The 16,619-nt window shown below is 56.1% G+C and overlaps 1 protein-coding gene across 2 annotated transcripts; it reads right to left on the reverse strand.

The window, feature by feature from the left end:
* Nucleotides 1-150: 150 nt before the first annotated feature.
* Nucleotides 151-12,979, reverse strand: INSYN1 (inhibitory synaptic factor 1). Of its 2 annotated transcripts, none has more exons than XM_055436977.2 (3): nt 12,306-12,979; nt 11,161-11,867; nt 151-937 (listed from the first exon to the last, which is right to left on the reverse strand). In XM_055436977.2, exons 2-3 carry the CDS (start codon nt 11,314-11,316, stop codon nt 215-217), a joined length of 879 nt encoding a protein of 292 aa, XP_055292952.1. In that variant the 5' UTR covers nt 11,317-11,867; nt 12,306-12,979; the 3' UTR covers nt 151-214. The 2 variants fall into 2 exon arrangements, with proteins under 2 accessions (XP_055292952.1, XP_055292950.1); XM_055436975.2 differs by having other exon boundaries at nt 12,287-12,979.
* Between the last annotated feature and the right edge of the window lie 3,640 nt (nt 12,980-16,619).

Consider the following 16,619-nt stretch of genomic DNA (forward strand, 5'->3'; position numbering starts at 1 on the left):
CCTGCCGTGAGAAGGAGGGGAGGGTGGTTCTGGCCACGCTTCCTGGGAACTAAGAGGTGAGCAGGCATCTCGTGTCTAAGATGAGCTCTGTGAGAGCCTTGGGGCCTATGGGCTGGATCCTTAGCATTTTAAAATTTTATTATGACTGCATTTGTTTAAATATATATATATTTATAGCTCTATGTGCCCACCGCCTCCCAGTCCCTCCCCAGCCCTAGTTTTTCCCCTTGGCTTTCTGTCTGGTGGCCGTGTAGGGCAGCACCGTCTGCGTGCTCTTGTCCGACACCGTTTGGGTACTGCTATTCCTTGTGACCCTGCGGGTCTGCTCAGGGGCCGAGGCGGGGCCTGAGCGGCGTCCAGTCAGCGGAGAGCGCCTGGGCTTGTAGCGAGCCGGGGAGGGCTTGAGGGGGCCAGCAGGGGCCTCTGTATGGGGAGGCTCCGGGGACAGGCCTGCCTCCTCCTCTGCGGCCTCCTCCTCCCCGTGCGCCTCCTCGTCGTCACAGCACAGAGCGTGGTAGAGCACTTTGTCGCTGAACCGCACCCTTTCCCGCGTCCCCGGGGTCCGCTGGGGCAGCTGGCCCTTCACAGGGCCGGCGCCGAAGGCCTCCTCACTGGAGGAGTCCGGGGTCTCCACCCGGGGCCCGTTGGGGATGGGCAGGCCACCGTTCATGAGCCGGTAGTCCGGGCCGGCCCCCGGCCGGGTCGCCTCGGGGCCGTCCACGGAGTCTGAGGGCGTGGAGATGTCCAGGAAGGAACAGAACTCCCAGCTATCTGAGAGGATGTCGGCCGTCATAAAGTCCAGGTGGCCCAGGTCAAAGGGGCCGCCCACGCCTGCCTTGTCGCTGCTGGAGGTGCTGCTCACAGTGGCTGTGGTCCAGTCATCTGGCTCCAGTTCAAAGTCGAAGTCCGAGGTTAGTTTATCGATCTGGCTCACCACCTGGCCGGGCAAGGGGAGAGGAGTGAGGGGCCAGCATCACCAAGGTGTGAGTGTGCCCTGTCCCACCCTTGGCTAATGCCCCTACAGGACACAGGTGGATTTGAGTTAACAGGTTTGTTCGCCCTGTTGAGGGCCAAAGCTGGACCAGGGTGAACACAGCTGGTTCGGGCCATCCGCCTGTTTTCCACTCCTCAGTGCCTCTGGGAGAGGGAGGGTGCCTTCCAGCCCTGTACCCCATCCATTCACACACATCCCCTCCTGCCCCAAAGCCAGCTGCTGTTCTGGGGGCAGCCCTAGTTCTCAGAGTTGGATCTTTTGATTGGGGACCATTTGAAACAGGGCTGAGAGACTTCAGCAAGTCCATTCAGTGGCAGGATGAGCAGCCCACCCACCCTCGGAGAGGAAATTAGATGTGAGGACCACTAAAAGACTCTGCGCAGGCTTTCTGAAACATCCTGGACCGGCCCCAGCAGCAGGTCAGAAACTGGCCCCCATGGGTCTCCACCACCCCACCCCTACATAGATAGCCCCAGAGCCTCCTGTCTCCTCCCTTTCCCCACTGCTTGATGAGTGGAGATCAATCCTGGCTTGTGGGGGAAAGAATAAAGCAAGCATTATTTGGTAAGCAATAAGAAAATCATCCAGCCTGGGCCCAGAGCTGCTAGTTAAATGCAGTCGGGCTGCAGAGGTCAGCGCACCCGCCTGCCCCTGTTCCGGAAAGGTGGCCCTGCCTCAGGACGGCCCCTCGCCGAGGCCGCGGTCAGCACAGACACGGCGATGAAGACAGTGAGGAAGGAAGGGAGACCCAGTCAGACACACAGGGAGAGGACAGAGCAGCGGGGGAGAGGGGAGGCAGGCCAGAATCCAAACCAGCAAAACAACAACAAAAGCAGAGCGGAAGGACCAGGGACCCAGGGACAAAGACAGGCGGTGAGTCATCAGGCCCCGGAGGCAGCTCCCGGCCCTCAGAGCTCTCTCCCTGGGGTCGGAGGTCAGCCAGTTCATTAACTAACCAAGTCCCTAATTCAACAAACCTTTACTGAAGACAATGGCTGTCCAGGGATGTGTTAGGGGTTTGGCAAGGAGTGGGGTTGATGAGTGCTCCAAGGTACCAGAGGAAAGCCAGGGTGAAGACAACCGGCCAGGAGCCCGGCTCCATGGGGCGTCCACCTCGTCAGGAGTCAGGGGCTCTGACGCCGGTGACCTGCTCAGTCGTTTTCCCTCTCTAGGTCTCAGTTTCTCAATCTGCGAACGGGGAGTTGGGTGGCTTATCTATCTCCAAGTTTCCTTCCATCTTTAAGGTTCTAGGACTCTGTGCTTAGAGGACTTGACCGAATTCCTGGTTTGACTTGGATATCAAATGCTCTATGTGTCTTTGAGTAACTCACATAACCTCTCTGGACTCCAGCTTTAGTCACACCAAGGGGGTATGAGAACCCCGGCCCTGCCAACCTCACTAGAGCTTCCTGGGGAGCAGTGAGAAGCCACTGCTCCCCATGCCCCAGGGCTCTCTGGGGGTACTGGTGATAAAAGTGACATCATCTCCCAACTCTGAGCACCTACTCTGTGTCACGCTTTCCACCCACGAGATCATCATTGCCTGGATTTATAGATGACGGGCCCAAGCGACCCATCACTGGGGACCTGAGATTCCTACCCCCACCGGCCCTGCAACACTGCACACGGCTGAAGTGCTGCCATGATTTCTGGGCCTGGACAGCCAATGAGTATAAACTCTATCCTCCAGTCTGGTCACCCCTTCTTATGCCCTCCACTGCCCAGAATGACTCCTGTACGAAGCTCGCATCCCCCTGAAACCTCTGTGTAAACCAAGCCCCACCTGAGAGCTAGTGGGAGCCCTGGCCTCGAGTAGGGACTCTCAAACCCAAAGGTAGGGGCTCTCAAACCCAAATGCACAGAAGTAGGGGATGTATATATACACATAACTGATTCATTTTGTCATACAGCAGAAAATGACACAACCTTGTAAGGAAATTATACTCTAATGAAAACAGACAAAAAAAACCCAGACATGCATCAGCCAACTCCCAGCGTTCTATTCAGGAGGTCCTGGTGGGGCTCGAGAGGTGCATATCTGACAAGCTTCAAGATGGTTCTCCTGCTGCTGTTGGTTCAGGAATAGACTTGGAGGGCTACTGGCCTGGTGGACTGGACTTCCCAGGTGGCACAGTGGTAAAGAACCTGCCTGCCAATGCAGGAGTGGCAGGAGATGGCTGGTTCTATCCCTGGGTTAGGAAGATCCTCTGGAGTAGGAAATGGCAACTCACTCTAGCATTGTTGCCTGGAGAATCCTATGGACAGAGGAGCCTGGTAGGCTACACTCCATGGGCACCCAAAGAGTCGGATAAAACTGAACATGCATGCAATAGGCCTAGAAGACTGGGGATTTAAGCTGGTGAAAAATAGCAGCCCAGGCACTGCCAACCCCAGGAAAGGCCTCTGGGACAGCCACACCCTCTAATTAGATTCCCCTGATCAAACACTGTTGCTGAGTCTGCTGCTACCTGAGGGTGCGAGGATGTCGGATGTTGGTAGAAATCTGGAGTCAAATGACTCGTCTGTGGGCTCACAGGGTTGGCTGAGGCCAAGCCGGGCCCCGAAGCTGGGTTCCTAATCCCCAGTGAGGAAGATGCAGGGTCCACAGAGCAAGACCCTAGAACCCTCGGATCAGAACCCTCTCCCTGCCCAAGAAGCCCTTGCCAGCCCCCTGCTCAGGAGGCCTTCAGGTTGGGGCCCGTCCCCTTCTCTATTGGAATGCCCTTCTCGGCTTCCATTCTGGGAGAGTGGAGGGAAGGAAGGGAAGGAGGTCTGGGCTCAGGTCCCAAGCCGGCCCCATCTTGGCTAAGAGGTTTGAGCAGCAAGTGATTTCCCTCTCCATATCCCATTTCCTCCCCTGTAAAATAGGATGACACGCCTCCATTCGCCAGATATTAGAGATTCAATAGATAGGAATGTGCTTTAAACTGCAGAGTCTGCACAGACACGCACTTAAGAACGTGGGCTCTGAAGCCAAACATAGGGTCCAACCTCACCACTTATAGGCTGTGTGACCTTAGCTCAGTTGCTCAGCTTCTCTGGGCCTAAATTTCTTCATCCCAGGAGAACTCTAGTAGTACCTACTTGATAAGGCTCTGGTAAGGATTTAATGACTTGATGCACAGATAGCACACAGAACAGCACAGACCCCCAGTATCCACTGTGCACCCATGGGCGCTAACATGTGGCCAGTACCCTGGCATCAGGTCCAGGGGCAAATGGGACTCAGCGCTTTACCAAAGGAATGCCACTGTAACAGGGACATTTCCAGGGTGTGGGCGGAATAATGGGACGTTATTAGACTTTTCAAACTGCAGCACATGGGTGGCACCTATGTTCCCCCAAGTAAAGCTGTCTACCGACAGTGTAAGAGAAGAGATACTACAGGTCAAATAGTTGAGCCTCACAGGCAAATCTTGGTCTGCTCCACTGGGTGAGACATGTCACACTCACCAGATGAATGACGTAAGTGAGGGTCAGAAGGGAGTGACACGCCATGGGGACCCAGCTGGTATGCAGGGCCCGGGTCAGTCCACAACCCCTGCTGCCCATCCCTGGTGCCTCATTTCACGGGGCCAGTGTGGAAGGCAGGAATGGGGCAGGTCCCAGGCTAACTGCCTCTCTGATTTGGCTGTCTTGAAATCTATGATTTCTCTCTGAGATTTAATAATCATTTTGCCTACATGTAATTTTGGATTGTCTTGGAGTGCTGGGAAATAATTATATACACAGAAGGAAAGAAAGCGGAAGAGAGAGAATGGAGAGAGAAATAGAAATCACAGAACCACAGACCCTTGAAGCCAAGAGGGCCTGGAGCCGCCATTGAGACCACCTTTCTCATTGTGCTTGCTGATGAGAAACTGAGACCCAGAGACCAGGAGCTGAGCTGAGACTGGAAGTGGAGGGGAGTTCAGAACAGGAATCACCTGCTCCACGGGTAGCAAGAGTAAACACTAGATAGGAAGGGCAGGGTTAAGGGCTGTGACAAAACCTGCTGGGTCCCAAACCCTGTCCCTGAGGGGTGTCCACACCCATGTCCTGATCATAGCCTCAGCTACCCGCACTGAACACGGCACCCAACCAGTCTCCCCACGGACAGCGACTTCCATTCCAGCTCCCCTTGCATCCAAGGACCTTCCGAGTCAGCCAGCAGGACTACATCACGCATCTGCTTCCAGCTCTTCCTGGCTCCCCAAACTCCTGAGCCTCCCAAATGCAATCCAACACCCAAATCTTATCACAGGTCCTGTTTTCTCCAGCAAGCAGCCTCCAACCCTGCCAGGCCCACCAGCCCGACTCACTCCACAGAGCTCACTTGTGCCTCTATGCCTCACCTGGCATTCCCTCTCGCTTCCATAAGTCTTCCCTGACCCCCAGCTGAAGACAGGTTCCCTGAGAAAGGATCTCAAAGCACCCCGCACCTCTCCTGATTTTCCAATAGTTCTCACTGCTACCATTTTATGTGCACATGTGATTGACGTCTGTGACCTCACTAGACAGGAAGCCCCATGAAAGGCAGGACTAGATAGATCTGTCTTGCCCACCACCGCAGTCCCAGTTTAGTACAGGGATTGGCACATTCTTTACAGACTCAGCTTTTGACTAAGTGCATGAGTTCAGAGAGAGGACTTAATAAAAACCACTTGGGGTTTCTCTTACGAGAAAAAGTTCCCACAGTCTTAGACACCCCAACATTGCCTGCCCTAGCCCACCTCCACTCCTGGATGAGACCCCTCTCCAAGAAAAGCATGAATGTGTTCCCTAAGGCCCCAGATTGAGGACCCAGGGAGCCCTGGGACCTGTTTATCCCCTCCCCGCTCACCTCTGGTCCCTTCAACTCTCTTGATAAGCTGTTACTCCTTCCCACCCTCCCAGCTCCCTGGGCAGCTGGTTACATAACTGGGGATTCTGCATTATTTATGATCACTGATTATTTTTTAATTCTTGATTATGTTACTTATTGTCTTCCTGGGGGCTGTGGAGTTGGGGGAAAGCGGTGGGAAGCGAGTTGACCATGATACATGATTCTCAACCTGCAATTTGGCCTAATTGGCCAAGGAGCTTCGTGAATCTGTCCGGAGGAGGGGAGCTCGAAGGGAAAAGGGAGGAAAGGAAGGTGAGACAAAAAAAATAATAAGAAAAAATCCACACAATTCTTGCTGAGCTGCGGGTGATGGAACTGACCCACTTTGGCACAGCTCTGTGGTCCCCAGCCTCTCCTGCTCCAGCTGCCTCCTGGCTGGGCCACATTTATCTCATGCCTGCACAGCCCTTGGCTTCCCTGTCACCTCATAGGCAGCGCCTTGCCCAGGGGACTGCACAATCACCAGCGGGCCTGTTCCCTTTGAAAACTGGACGGGGGATCCTCCACCACCATCCCTGGCTGTGAAGGGTTTGTGCCCACTCCTCCATCCTCCTGAGGTGTTCAGGCCAAGGTGGGCAACGGTGCCCTTAAGCTACACCCTACCCAAGAGTCAGTGATGATGTGAGAGTGATCAACACAGTAAGTACCCTTGAACCCCTATGTGCTGAGTGACATCTTGGGGAGGGGGAACTGAGGAGGAGGAGGAAGAGGCCAGGTACCTGTTCAAGGTAAGCTCAGCACCCAGGAGGCCAAAGGCAAGGCCCTTACCCCTGGCCTTCAGGGTTCCCAGTTGGCAGAGATCAGGGAGAGCAGGGGCTTCCCTGGTGGCTCAGCTGGTAAAGAATCCACCTGCAAAGCTGGAGACCTGGGTTTGATCCCTGGGTTGGAAAGATCCCCTGGAGGAGGGCATGGCAACCCACTCCAGTAGTCTGGCCTGGAGAGTCCCATGGACAGAGAAGGCTGGTGGTCTACAGTCCATGGGGTCTCAGAGTTGGACACAACTGAGTGACTAAGCACAGCACAGGAAGAACAGTGGGGAGGCAGACTCCCATCCAGAAATACAACCAGGAGACTCCTGGAGAGCAGGCGGGATTCTCCCTGAGAACAAAATCCATATTCCATACCATGGCCTGCAAGGCTCTGTGTAACCTGACTCCCTGATCCCTCTTTGACCTTTCTTTCTTCTTTTCTCTTCCTAGTTCACTCCACTTCAGCTGCACTGCCTTCCTTGCTAATCCTGAAGACACCAAGCACAGTTCTTCCCCAGGACCTTTGCACAGGCTGTTCTCACTGCCTGGAAAGCTCATCCCCTAGATACCACTCTCTCTTCCTTTGGTTCTCAGTTCAAAAGCCATCTTATTGGAAACCCGCTTCCTATCCCCATCACTGTCACTCTCTATCCCCTTTCCCTGCTGCACAGGGTGGGACTGCCCACTGTCGGAGGTAATAAAGGTGCCAGCCAGGAGGTCAGGGTCCTGACTTTGACCACTGTGATGATAGCTAAGAAGCGGACGTGATTCTAAAAGCCATACATGGAATACGGAGCAGGCCAGTGCTTGAAAATTTCATTAGTAATATCTAACAAATACGGAGTAAGTTTTGTGCCCATCATTCTGCTAAGTATTTTATATATAATACACATTTAATTCTCATCACAACCCTGAGGCTGAGAAGTGGGATGGGGAGTGTGAAATTCATTATCCTCATTTACATGGAAAATGGAAGCACAGGAGGTAAAGTAACTCCCAAGTTTACACAGCTGGGTAGGGGGCAGAGTTGGATCTGAACCAGAGATATGTGGCTGCAGAGCCCATGATCTTGGCCCTGAGGCTGTGCTCTATCTCTAAAGTAAGATCCATAGAATTTTGAGGAGCTTAGAGAGCCCTCTGGGACTGGCCTGGCACTGTGGAGTTTTGGGGAACCTAGGGGAGCTGAGGGCTAATTAGTGATAGACCATCACATCTCTCTGCAGCACAAGTTTAGCTTTCAAAGCATTTACATCCCTCACCTCACTCAGCCCATTAAACTACTCTTCCCATTCACGGGACAGAACTTGCTCCTCATCACCTGAGGCCAATGGCAGAGCTGCAGAAGGGGTTTGGCAGGGTAGGGAGGTATAGTACAGGAACCTCCAAACCCTTCCGGGAAGTGAGTGGGTGTAGGCCCCCTTTCATGTGTGTGTGCTAAGTCACTTCAATCATGTCTGACTCTTTGTGACCCTAGGGACCCGAGCCCACCAGGCTCCTCTGTCCTTGGGATTCTCCAGGCAAGAATACTGGAGTGGGTTGCCATGCCTTCCTCCAGGGGATCTTCCCAACCCAGGGACTGAACCCATGTCTCAATGGCTACCTGTATTGGCAGGTGGGTTGTTTACCACTAGCACCATCTGGGAAACACGTTGGCCCCCTTACCACATGCCAAACCCCGATGAAGTGCTAAGGTAACACTGAGGTGCAAATGATCATCATCCCCATCTCAGAGACGAGCAAACTGAGGCTCAGGGGCCTGTGGAGGGAGGGCTTTAGTGTCCTTCATCTTTTGATGAACTTCAGGCTGTACGCTCAAGATGGGGAGGAGAGTCTGCCATGAAGGGTGGTGTCCAGGGATGGGGAATAGAGCAGTAGAGAGAGGATGACAGAGGGTGATACAACCGAGCCCTTTCTTTCTGCGGGCCTTGCTCCTTCATCCAGCATCTCCTGCTACTCCCAGCAGTCTTGCTTGTGAATCTTGTCTTCACATCTAAGTGCTTTCCCATTCTGACGTGAGAACCCCATTGGTGAGCTCTGAGCTGGTACTGCCTGGGGAGTAGGGTGTGATAAGGTGTGGAAGCCAGTGTCTGCCACTGTCTTGACCTTGGGCCCACTCAGACCCCCAAGGGAAAATGCCACATCAAGCTACCAAGGAGAGGCTGACAGATCATGGGTTCCAGGGAGCAGGGGGACTGCAACCAGAGCTTGGCACTCCCTGCCCCAAACCAGTAACCCCATTCCTGACAATTCCCATCCTACAGGAAGTTGGTTATGGCATCTCTTCTTCTGTCTGGCCCTCTCAGAGCCTCACCTGCCTTCCGCTTTCTCTGCCCATCACCCCATGTCCAGACCCTGCCTGGGGGATGGGGGAGCTCTGAGGCTTGGCCCCTCTCCCAGCTGGGTACCATTGGCAGCGGGCAGGCAGTGGCATACGGGGTAGACTCTGGTTGCCATAGCAACCTGCCAAAGTCTTGGGTGGAGGCACATGGCCTACAGGGTGTATGGGGGGTGGGGACTCATCTCTCCCCATCCAAGCTCAGGCCTCTGGGCTGCAAAGCCTGGGAATCTGGAGCTCTGCTGTTTGAGACATGGGAGCGGGTGAGCGTGTGTGCTGGTAAGGAACACCTAAAAGATCCGCAAATGAACTGTTGCACTTCTAAGCTCCCTGCCTCATCCCTAAAGGGTATACCTCAGAGCATCACAGCATGAGCATCAGGTGCCCCTTCTAGGAGGCCCCCGTCCAAATGCAAAGACAGTCATTAGTCCAACTGCTGAAGCCCCAGCATAGGCATCAGAAACTTGAGTTTAGTTCTGCCACTGGTAGGCTGTGTGACCTTACACCAGCCCCTGTCCCTCTCTGGTCTCAGTTTCTTCAACAGCAAACAAACAGGGCTAGTCTGGATGACCTGTGAGATGCCTTCAAATGTGGATGGCTACGCAGCAGAGGAAGATGAAGGTAGGTGCCTGGAAGATGCTCAGTTGGGAGGAGGCTCTACGCATATCAAAGCCACCTCCCAGCTTACAGTCAATCCTGGCTCTTTCTCAGCAGGCTTGCTGGGGCATAGGTCCCATGCTCCTGCCCAGGACTGAGACTTTGGATAGTTCGCATGACCCTGATGGGACCACAGAGCATCTGAAAGTTGGTGGCGGCGGGGGGCGAGTCAAAGTGGGAACTGCAGTCCTCTGGACCATTGAGGTTGGGAGAGCAGGGGTTGCTCAGGGGCACCTGGTCTTTGATCTCCAGTCTTATTCCTCAAAGATGTTTGGCTTAGGCTGAGGCCAGCCCAGTCCATGGGAAGAATCACCACCACTTCTCTCTGTCTGCGACAATAGCCATTCCTACCTCCTGAGAAAGGATGCTCCATTAGGCTGACCCCGGGTAGAGGGGCTGCCCTGCCCAACCTCTGCTTCTGTCCCAGCATCTCTACAATCCCCTCTGCTCTGAACATGACTCCCTTCAAACACCCTGTGCTCCTCGGTTCTCAGGCCAGGCTGGAATGCCACTTTACCAGTCGGGAGTGGGTCTGCCACCATCACCCCCTCTTCCAAGCCCTCTGAACACCCCCATCTTCCCTACACAGCTGGCTGGGGAGAGCTCAAGCCCATAACTCCAGTTCAGTCAGTCTCCCTGCCGTCTCTGCAGGGACCCTTGTTACAAGGAGCTGAAATTTGCCTAAAGCCCACCTGGCTGGCGTAATGGCACCCAGTGGGCAAATTCAGGCCAGCGGCTCAGAACGCTGGTCATGCATTTCAGGCTCGAACACAGCCCAGGGGGCAGGGCTGAGGACATGTGAATCTCATTACCCTGGCGATGTGGGAAGTGGTAATTAAACCGGCTTCGCTTAGAGAGGCAGAGAGGGATACACATACCAAGATCTCTCGGTGACTTTTCAGCCTTGGCGAAAAAAAAACATTTGGAACTGTGGGACAGGGATGTGTCCTTCAGAGAAGCTCCCTGCCCCTGCCAACATACACAGGAACAATGATATCCACTAGCAGCCCCTAGACCCGCTTCAGGGCACAGACGGCAAAGCCGGCTTTCATTTTTCCAGGTTCAGGGTTCTAAGTATCTGTGTGATCTCCAGGGAATGCTCAGAGATGGGACTTGAGTGGTAGGGACTGTCTCAGTAAAGCCACCCACGCTCTCCCAGTGCCCTCTGTAAGCCAGTAAGAGTCTGGGAGGCAGATGGTGAGGTCAAAGGTCAGCTTGGGTCCCAGAAGACTGTCTTCTTCTAAGAGGCTGTGGTGGGATTCCCTCTTTTATTGGCCACCATGGCAGCTCTGAGCCATGGGCCCACAACATGCTGCCTAAGCAGTCCCTGGATCAAGGAGGCCCCTCCAGCCCTGGGGTACAGTGACATCTTTAGCAAAGCAGATGTGCAGAAAGAACAAGAAAGAAGTGCCAAGCAGAGTGACACAGGTGTATACAGCTTTGCTCGTGCATGTGTGTGCATGCACACACACACAAACACACATACAAACACACACACTGAGTATGTTTTGGTGCCAGGCCCAGGATACCTGGCCTAGGGGCTGCCCAGCCCCTCACTCACCTCCCTTAGCTCCTTGGCCACCTCCTTGAGCTCTCGCAGGATGTCCTCCAGCTGCCCGATGACCATCTTCATGCGCTGTCGAATCCGCTCCCGCTCCCCACCACTGCTGGGGTCGTCACTGGGCTTCCCGAGGTCCGGGGTGCCCCGAATGTTCATCCTTCACCACGTGGCCGCAGGCCTGCCCATGCTCCCCCCAGCCAAGCACACGCTGCGTCTGCCTCCACGGAGCCCCCCTCAGCCAGGCAGAGCTCCACATCTTAACGGCCCCCCAGCCCACCCTGGCCCTGGGTGGCCCTCACCCAGCCCCAGCCCCCTGCCACCACCCTGCTCCTCTACCTCTGGGTGGAGAATGGGACACCCAGAGGGAGACAGTCTGACAGAGGGGGTCAAGGTGAGGACACAGGAGGGCAGGGGGTGGGGCCTTGGGTCTCAGAAGTGGTTTCCAGGATTTGAAGTGCCTGTGGGTATGCTGAGCTGGACACAGAGGCAGGGGGATGACTCTGCAGGGACTAAGGGTAAGAGGTGCCCTTGGGATGGACAGAAGGCAGCAGTAATCCCCTCACAACTCCTAGGCAACTGCAAAGGCCGAGGTGTCGAGATGCAACAGACACCTGCAGAGGGATGGTGGCCAGGGCCTTCCAGATGTGAAGGGGGCTCCAGCTGTGGGTGGCTCTGGGAAGGGAGCCGGATTGGAGGAGGGCAGCCCCCTGCAGAGAGAGCGAGCCTGGCGTCAGCCTTCCCAGGCTGCAGCACCAGCCGGCAATGCCGCTGCCTCCCTCCTCACCCCAGCCTGCACCCTTCCTCGCTGGGGATTGGAGTTTTTTTGTTTGTTTTTTCCTTTGTGGGAAGGGATGGTGGAGGCAGATGCTCTAGAGCACAGCCCCTCCTCTAGAGGGGAAAGAGGGAGCCCCTGCTTTAAAAGCAGAAGTCCTCAGCCTGACATGGGGCACCCTGCCCTGGCTCCCGCCACCCCCACCCAGGCCTGGCCCCACTGGTTCACTGGAGGGCCCCTCCAGTCTTCCCCGCTCGCTCCTAGTGCCCCGGGGGTGCTCTCATTCCCAGCTGGACCTTCCTTTCCCCAGCCCCGCCTTCCGTCAGAACCCCCACTCCGCTCTCTCGGACTCACCAAGGGTGGGGGCACCGACCTTCCTTCCGAGCAGCGTCGGGGGCCAAGTCCCAAGACGAGGTTGGGGGCCCCCAAGGCTCCCTAGGGCGGGCTTCTCTCTCTGGACCCTTCGGCCCCTGGCCTCAAGGAGGTCCTCAGAGCCGCCACCGGAGACATCTGGGCGGTGGGAGGGGGCGGGGCCTCCACGCTCCAAGGAAGGGGGCAGGAAAAATCTCCGTCAGCCCCCGCCGGGCTCCGGTTGGGGGGATGAGCAAGGTTCCGGCGGGTCCGGGGCTCCGAGGCCACAGGTGACTCGGGCACAGGGCGACCGAGGCGACGCCGGGCCGGTCCCAGCGCGCGAGCCAAAGTCGGAGGGATCGGAGGGCGCCGGGATCCCCTCAGCCCACGCCCGGTATTCCCCGGGCTCGGCCCCGTCAGGGAGCCGCTCTGTCCAGTCCAGATCGGCCGCCTCCGGGCTCCACCGTGGTCTCTGCCCTGCCGGGAGTGAGCTGGCACCCGTGGGCGCCCGGGACGCGCTCAGTCCGGACCCAGAACGACCGCGCTCCGGCACCTGCGGCGTCCGGAGCGGCCGCGGGGGTCCGCTCAGCCCAGCCCCGCGGTCCTCCCCGGGCGACAGCGCTCTCGCGGCTCAGTCCATGGTCGGAAGGGTCCGGAATCGCCGGGTCCTGGGGGGAGGGGCGGTGTCGGCCGCGGGGACCCGGGCTCCTCCGGGCCCGGCCGAGCGCGCGCGGGGCAGGGAACCCGGCCGGGCTGGGTCTGGCGGCCCGGGCGCGGGCGGGAGGGGCGCGGGGCGGAGGGGAGGAGGCGAGAAGAGCGAGAGGAGGAAGCCAGGCGAGGGGAGGCGAGGGGAGCCGAGCGGAGGGGGCGCGCGGCGAGCCCGGCGGGCCGGGGCGCGCGGGGCTCGCAGCCTCCGCTCCGCCGCCTCCCGCCCGCTGGCTCTCGGCTCGCCGCCTGGCCAGCCCCCGGGCGCCGGGTTTGCCGGTGGGGCCCCCGGGCGCCGGGTCTGGCTGGGCCTCCCTCGGCCGCCTCGCCCCGCCCTGCCCCGCCGGGCTCCGCGGGCCTGGGCCCGCTCCCCGAGCGCCGCGCCGCCCGCGCCCCGGCCGCCCCCGGCCCGCCCCGCCGCCCCCCGCCGGACTGGCCGCCCGGGCGGGCGCTGGCTCCCTCAAAGGCCGCCCGGCTGGCTCGGCTCCGCTCGCCTCGGCGCCGTGAGGGAAGGGGCCGGCCCGGCGCGCCGGGAGGGAGCTTTTAAAGCGACACACACGCCTCCCAGCGCCGAGCCCCGAGCGCGCGAGCCGGGGGGTCTCACCACCGGGGGGACGAGGAAGCGTCCAACGCTGACGGGGCCGGAGGCGGACTCTCCCGAGCGCACTCCGGTTGACCTCGGAGTGCGGAGGGGCAGCGGTCTAGGGGCTTACTCAGTTCCTACCTTTCCGTGAGCCCCCATTACCCCTGCCCCCACTGCGGTGCGCTCCGGGCTTCCCTTTCGGCTAAATTTCCCGCATCAGACCTTCCTCCCTTCCCCTGTCATACCTCAAACTACTCCCAGACCGGGCCTTAAATCAGATTAATTAAGAAAATGGAATACCGACGACATTTGCTGAGCACCTACTGTATGCCAGGCTCTGTCTGGGCTGCATGGGGCTGGAGTTGGAGGTTCCGCAGATGGATGAAAGAGATACATTAGACACAGGTCATTTTGTTGAGTTCCTTATCCATTCACTCAACATTTATTCAGCACCTTCTCTGTACCAGACCCCACGCTAGACTCTGGGGTCACAGGAAGGAAAAGCAGCATTTCAGGAAGCTCACCGCTTGTGGGGACATTCCCGAGTAAACTCACAGGTGGTAAATGCAGAGCAAAGGCAAGTTCTAGAAGGAATGATAAGGGGGGTGGGAGCAACCCAGGGCAGGCTGGCAGGCTGTCCCTGAGGCAACCCCTGAGCCGAATCTCAAAAGAGAAGTAGGAGTTACCCAGGTGACTGTCAGTGTGGAGGAGGTGGGGGTGAGCCTTCCAGGCAGGGAGGAGGGTGAGAGCAGAGGCTCAAAAGCAGAAGTGAGGGGAGGCGGAGTTTGAACCAACTGTGGCCTTTTTGAGATATCATTTTGACAGCACTGTGGAAAGTGGATTAGAGGAAGACCGGATCCTGAGAGACTCAGTCAGAGGCCATGGTTTGAAGCTTGGATTTTATACTGAGGTAAAGGGAAGACTCATTGGAAAAGTCCCTCATGCTGGGAAAGATTGAGGGCAGAAGGAGTAGAGGATGTCAGAGGATGAGATGGCTGGATGGCATCACCAATGCAATGAACTTGGGCAAACCTCAGGAGATAGTGAGGGACAGGTAGGCCTGGCGTGCTTCAGTCCATGGGGTCGCAAAGAGTCAGACGTGACTGGGCGACTGAACAACAGCAAAGTGGGAAGCTGTGGTCTTAGTGAGGAACCTGGTCCTGCTCACCTCTCAGGAGATCCCTCCAGGGCGTTGTGGATGGTGCATCTGAGAGCTAGGCCCCTGACAGGAGACCAGTTAGGAGGCTGAGAGAGGAGGGGGTCTGCATGGCAGTAGGGATGGAGAGGAGGCAATGCTTCAAGAAATCATTCAGGAGAGTATGGGAGGACTCGGAAGACGGTTGGACTTGGAGAGGGAGTGTTGGTCAAGGATACCTCTGCTTATAGCTTGAGAGACTAGGTAGATAGTTGTGCTACCCACTGAGTTAGAAGAACAGATCTGGGGTGAAGATGAGGAGTCTGATTTGGGACAAGGGGAGACACCCTGAAGAAGGTTGAGTAAATGGTCTCTGCCTGGGCTTGAGAGGGTTTTTTGTGACTGCCCCAGGTCTTAGTTGCAGCACGCGGGATCCTTGATCTTCATTGTGGCATGCAGGATCTTTAGTTGCAGCATGTGAACTCTTGGTTGTGGCATGTGGGATCTAGTTCCCTGACAAGGGATCAAACCCACGCCCCCTGCATTGAGAGTGCAGAGTCTAAGCCACTGAACCACCAGGGAAGTCCTGTTTGTTGTTGTTTTTTTTGTTTTTTGTTTTTTTTTGGTGGGGATAGAAAGTGGGAGGAAGCAGATTGTCACACATTGAGGGCTGAGTGGGTGGTGAGAAATAGGAGTTAGTAAATATAGGTGACATTGTCAAAAGTTCAGATGATAAGGGAGTAGAGGTCTTGAACTAGAAGCAGATCAGGGCTCAAGGGAGGTAGAGCTGAGTGGTGGTTTGAGGCTGGCCCACAGGAGGCTTGAATTTCAGGGACAGTGATGTGTTGTGAGTACTAACAGTTTCACTTGTTCTCCTAGTTCTCTCAGAGGTGTGTTCAGAGGGGTCCCTTGGAGGCACTGGGTCCTCCAGAAGCTGTGGAAGTGTGAATCCAGCTGCCTGGGGTAGGGGAAATGTTCTCCTGGGAAGGTGGGTCCAGAGGGCTCACAAATCACTTTGTTTAAAAATTGTGGTAAAATATGCATAAGATAAAATGTACCATCTTAATCTTTAAGTGTACAGTTCAGTGGCATTAGGTGCATTCACACTGTTATCCAGTCATCACCACCATCCATCTCCAGAACCCTCTTCATCTCACAAAACCAAAACCAAAATTCTGTACCCAGTAACTAACTCTCCATCCCCCTCCCCCAGCCCCTGGCACCTACTGCTATTCTGCTGTTTGTCTCTTTGAGTTTGACTGCTTTAGATACCTTATGTAAGTGGAATTGTGTCTAGTCAAGGCTATGGTTTTTCCTGTGGTCATGTATGAATGTGAGAGTTGGACTGTGAAGAAAGCTGATCGCGGAAGAATTGATGCTTTTGAACTGTGGTGCTGGAGAAGACTCTTGAGAGTCCCTTGGACTGCAAGGAGATCCAACCAGTCCATTCTAAAGGAGATCAATCCTGGCTGTTCCTTGGAAGGACTGATGCTAAAGCTGAAACTCCAATACTTTGGCCACCTCATGCGATGAGTTGACTCACTGGAAAAGACTCTGATGCTGGGAGGGATTGGGGGCAGGAGGAGACGGGGATGACAGAGAATGAGATGGCTGGATGGCATCACCGACTCGATGGACAGGAGTTTGAGTGAACTCTGGGAGTTGGTGATAGACAGGAGGCCTGGCGTGCTGTGATTCATGGGGTCGCAAAGAGTCGGACATGACTGAGCAACTGAACTGAACTGAACTGAACCAGTCACTTTCATGAAAGCTATGATGCAAAGGGATAGCCAAAGTATAAAACGGGCTGAGCCTGAGAAAATAAAGTGAGTTTCTTATCTTGGGTCCATGGAACCATCTGCCCACATCACGATGGGGTAGGTGTACTTGAACTTGGGTGTGTAAGGAGACAG

The sequence above is a fragment of the Moschus berezovskii genome, chromosome 9 (assembly GCF_049115385.1).
Source record: "Moschus berezovskii isolate FMDL1 chromosome 9, NW_MosBer_1.0, whole genome shotgun sequence".
Lineage (NCBI taxonomy): Eukaryota > Metazoa > Chordata > Mammalia > Artiodactyla > Moschidae > Moschus > Moschus berezovskii.

Coding starts and splice junctions, on each gene's coding strand:
- INSYN1 (XM_055436977.2), bottom strand. CDS start 11,316: ATGAACATTCGGGGCACCCCGGACCTCGGGAAGCCCAGTGACGACCCC. Junction 938..11,160: donor TGGCCAAGGAGCTAAGGGAG/GTGAGTGAGGGG, acceptor TTGCCCGGCCAG/GTGGTGAGCCAGATCGATAA.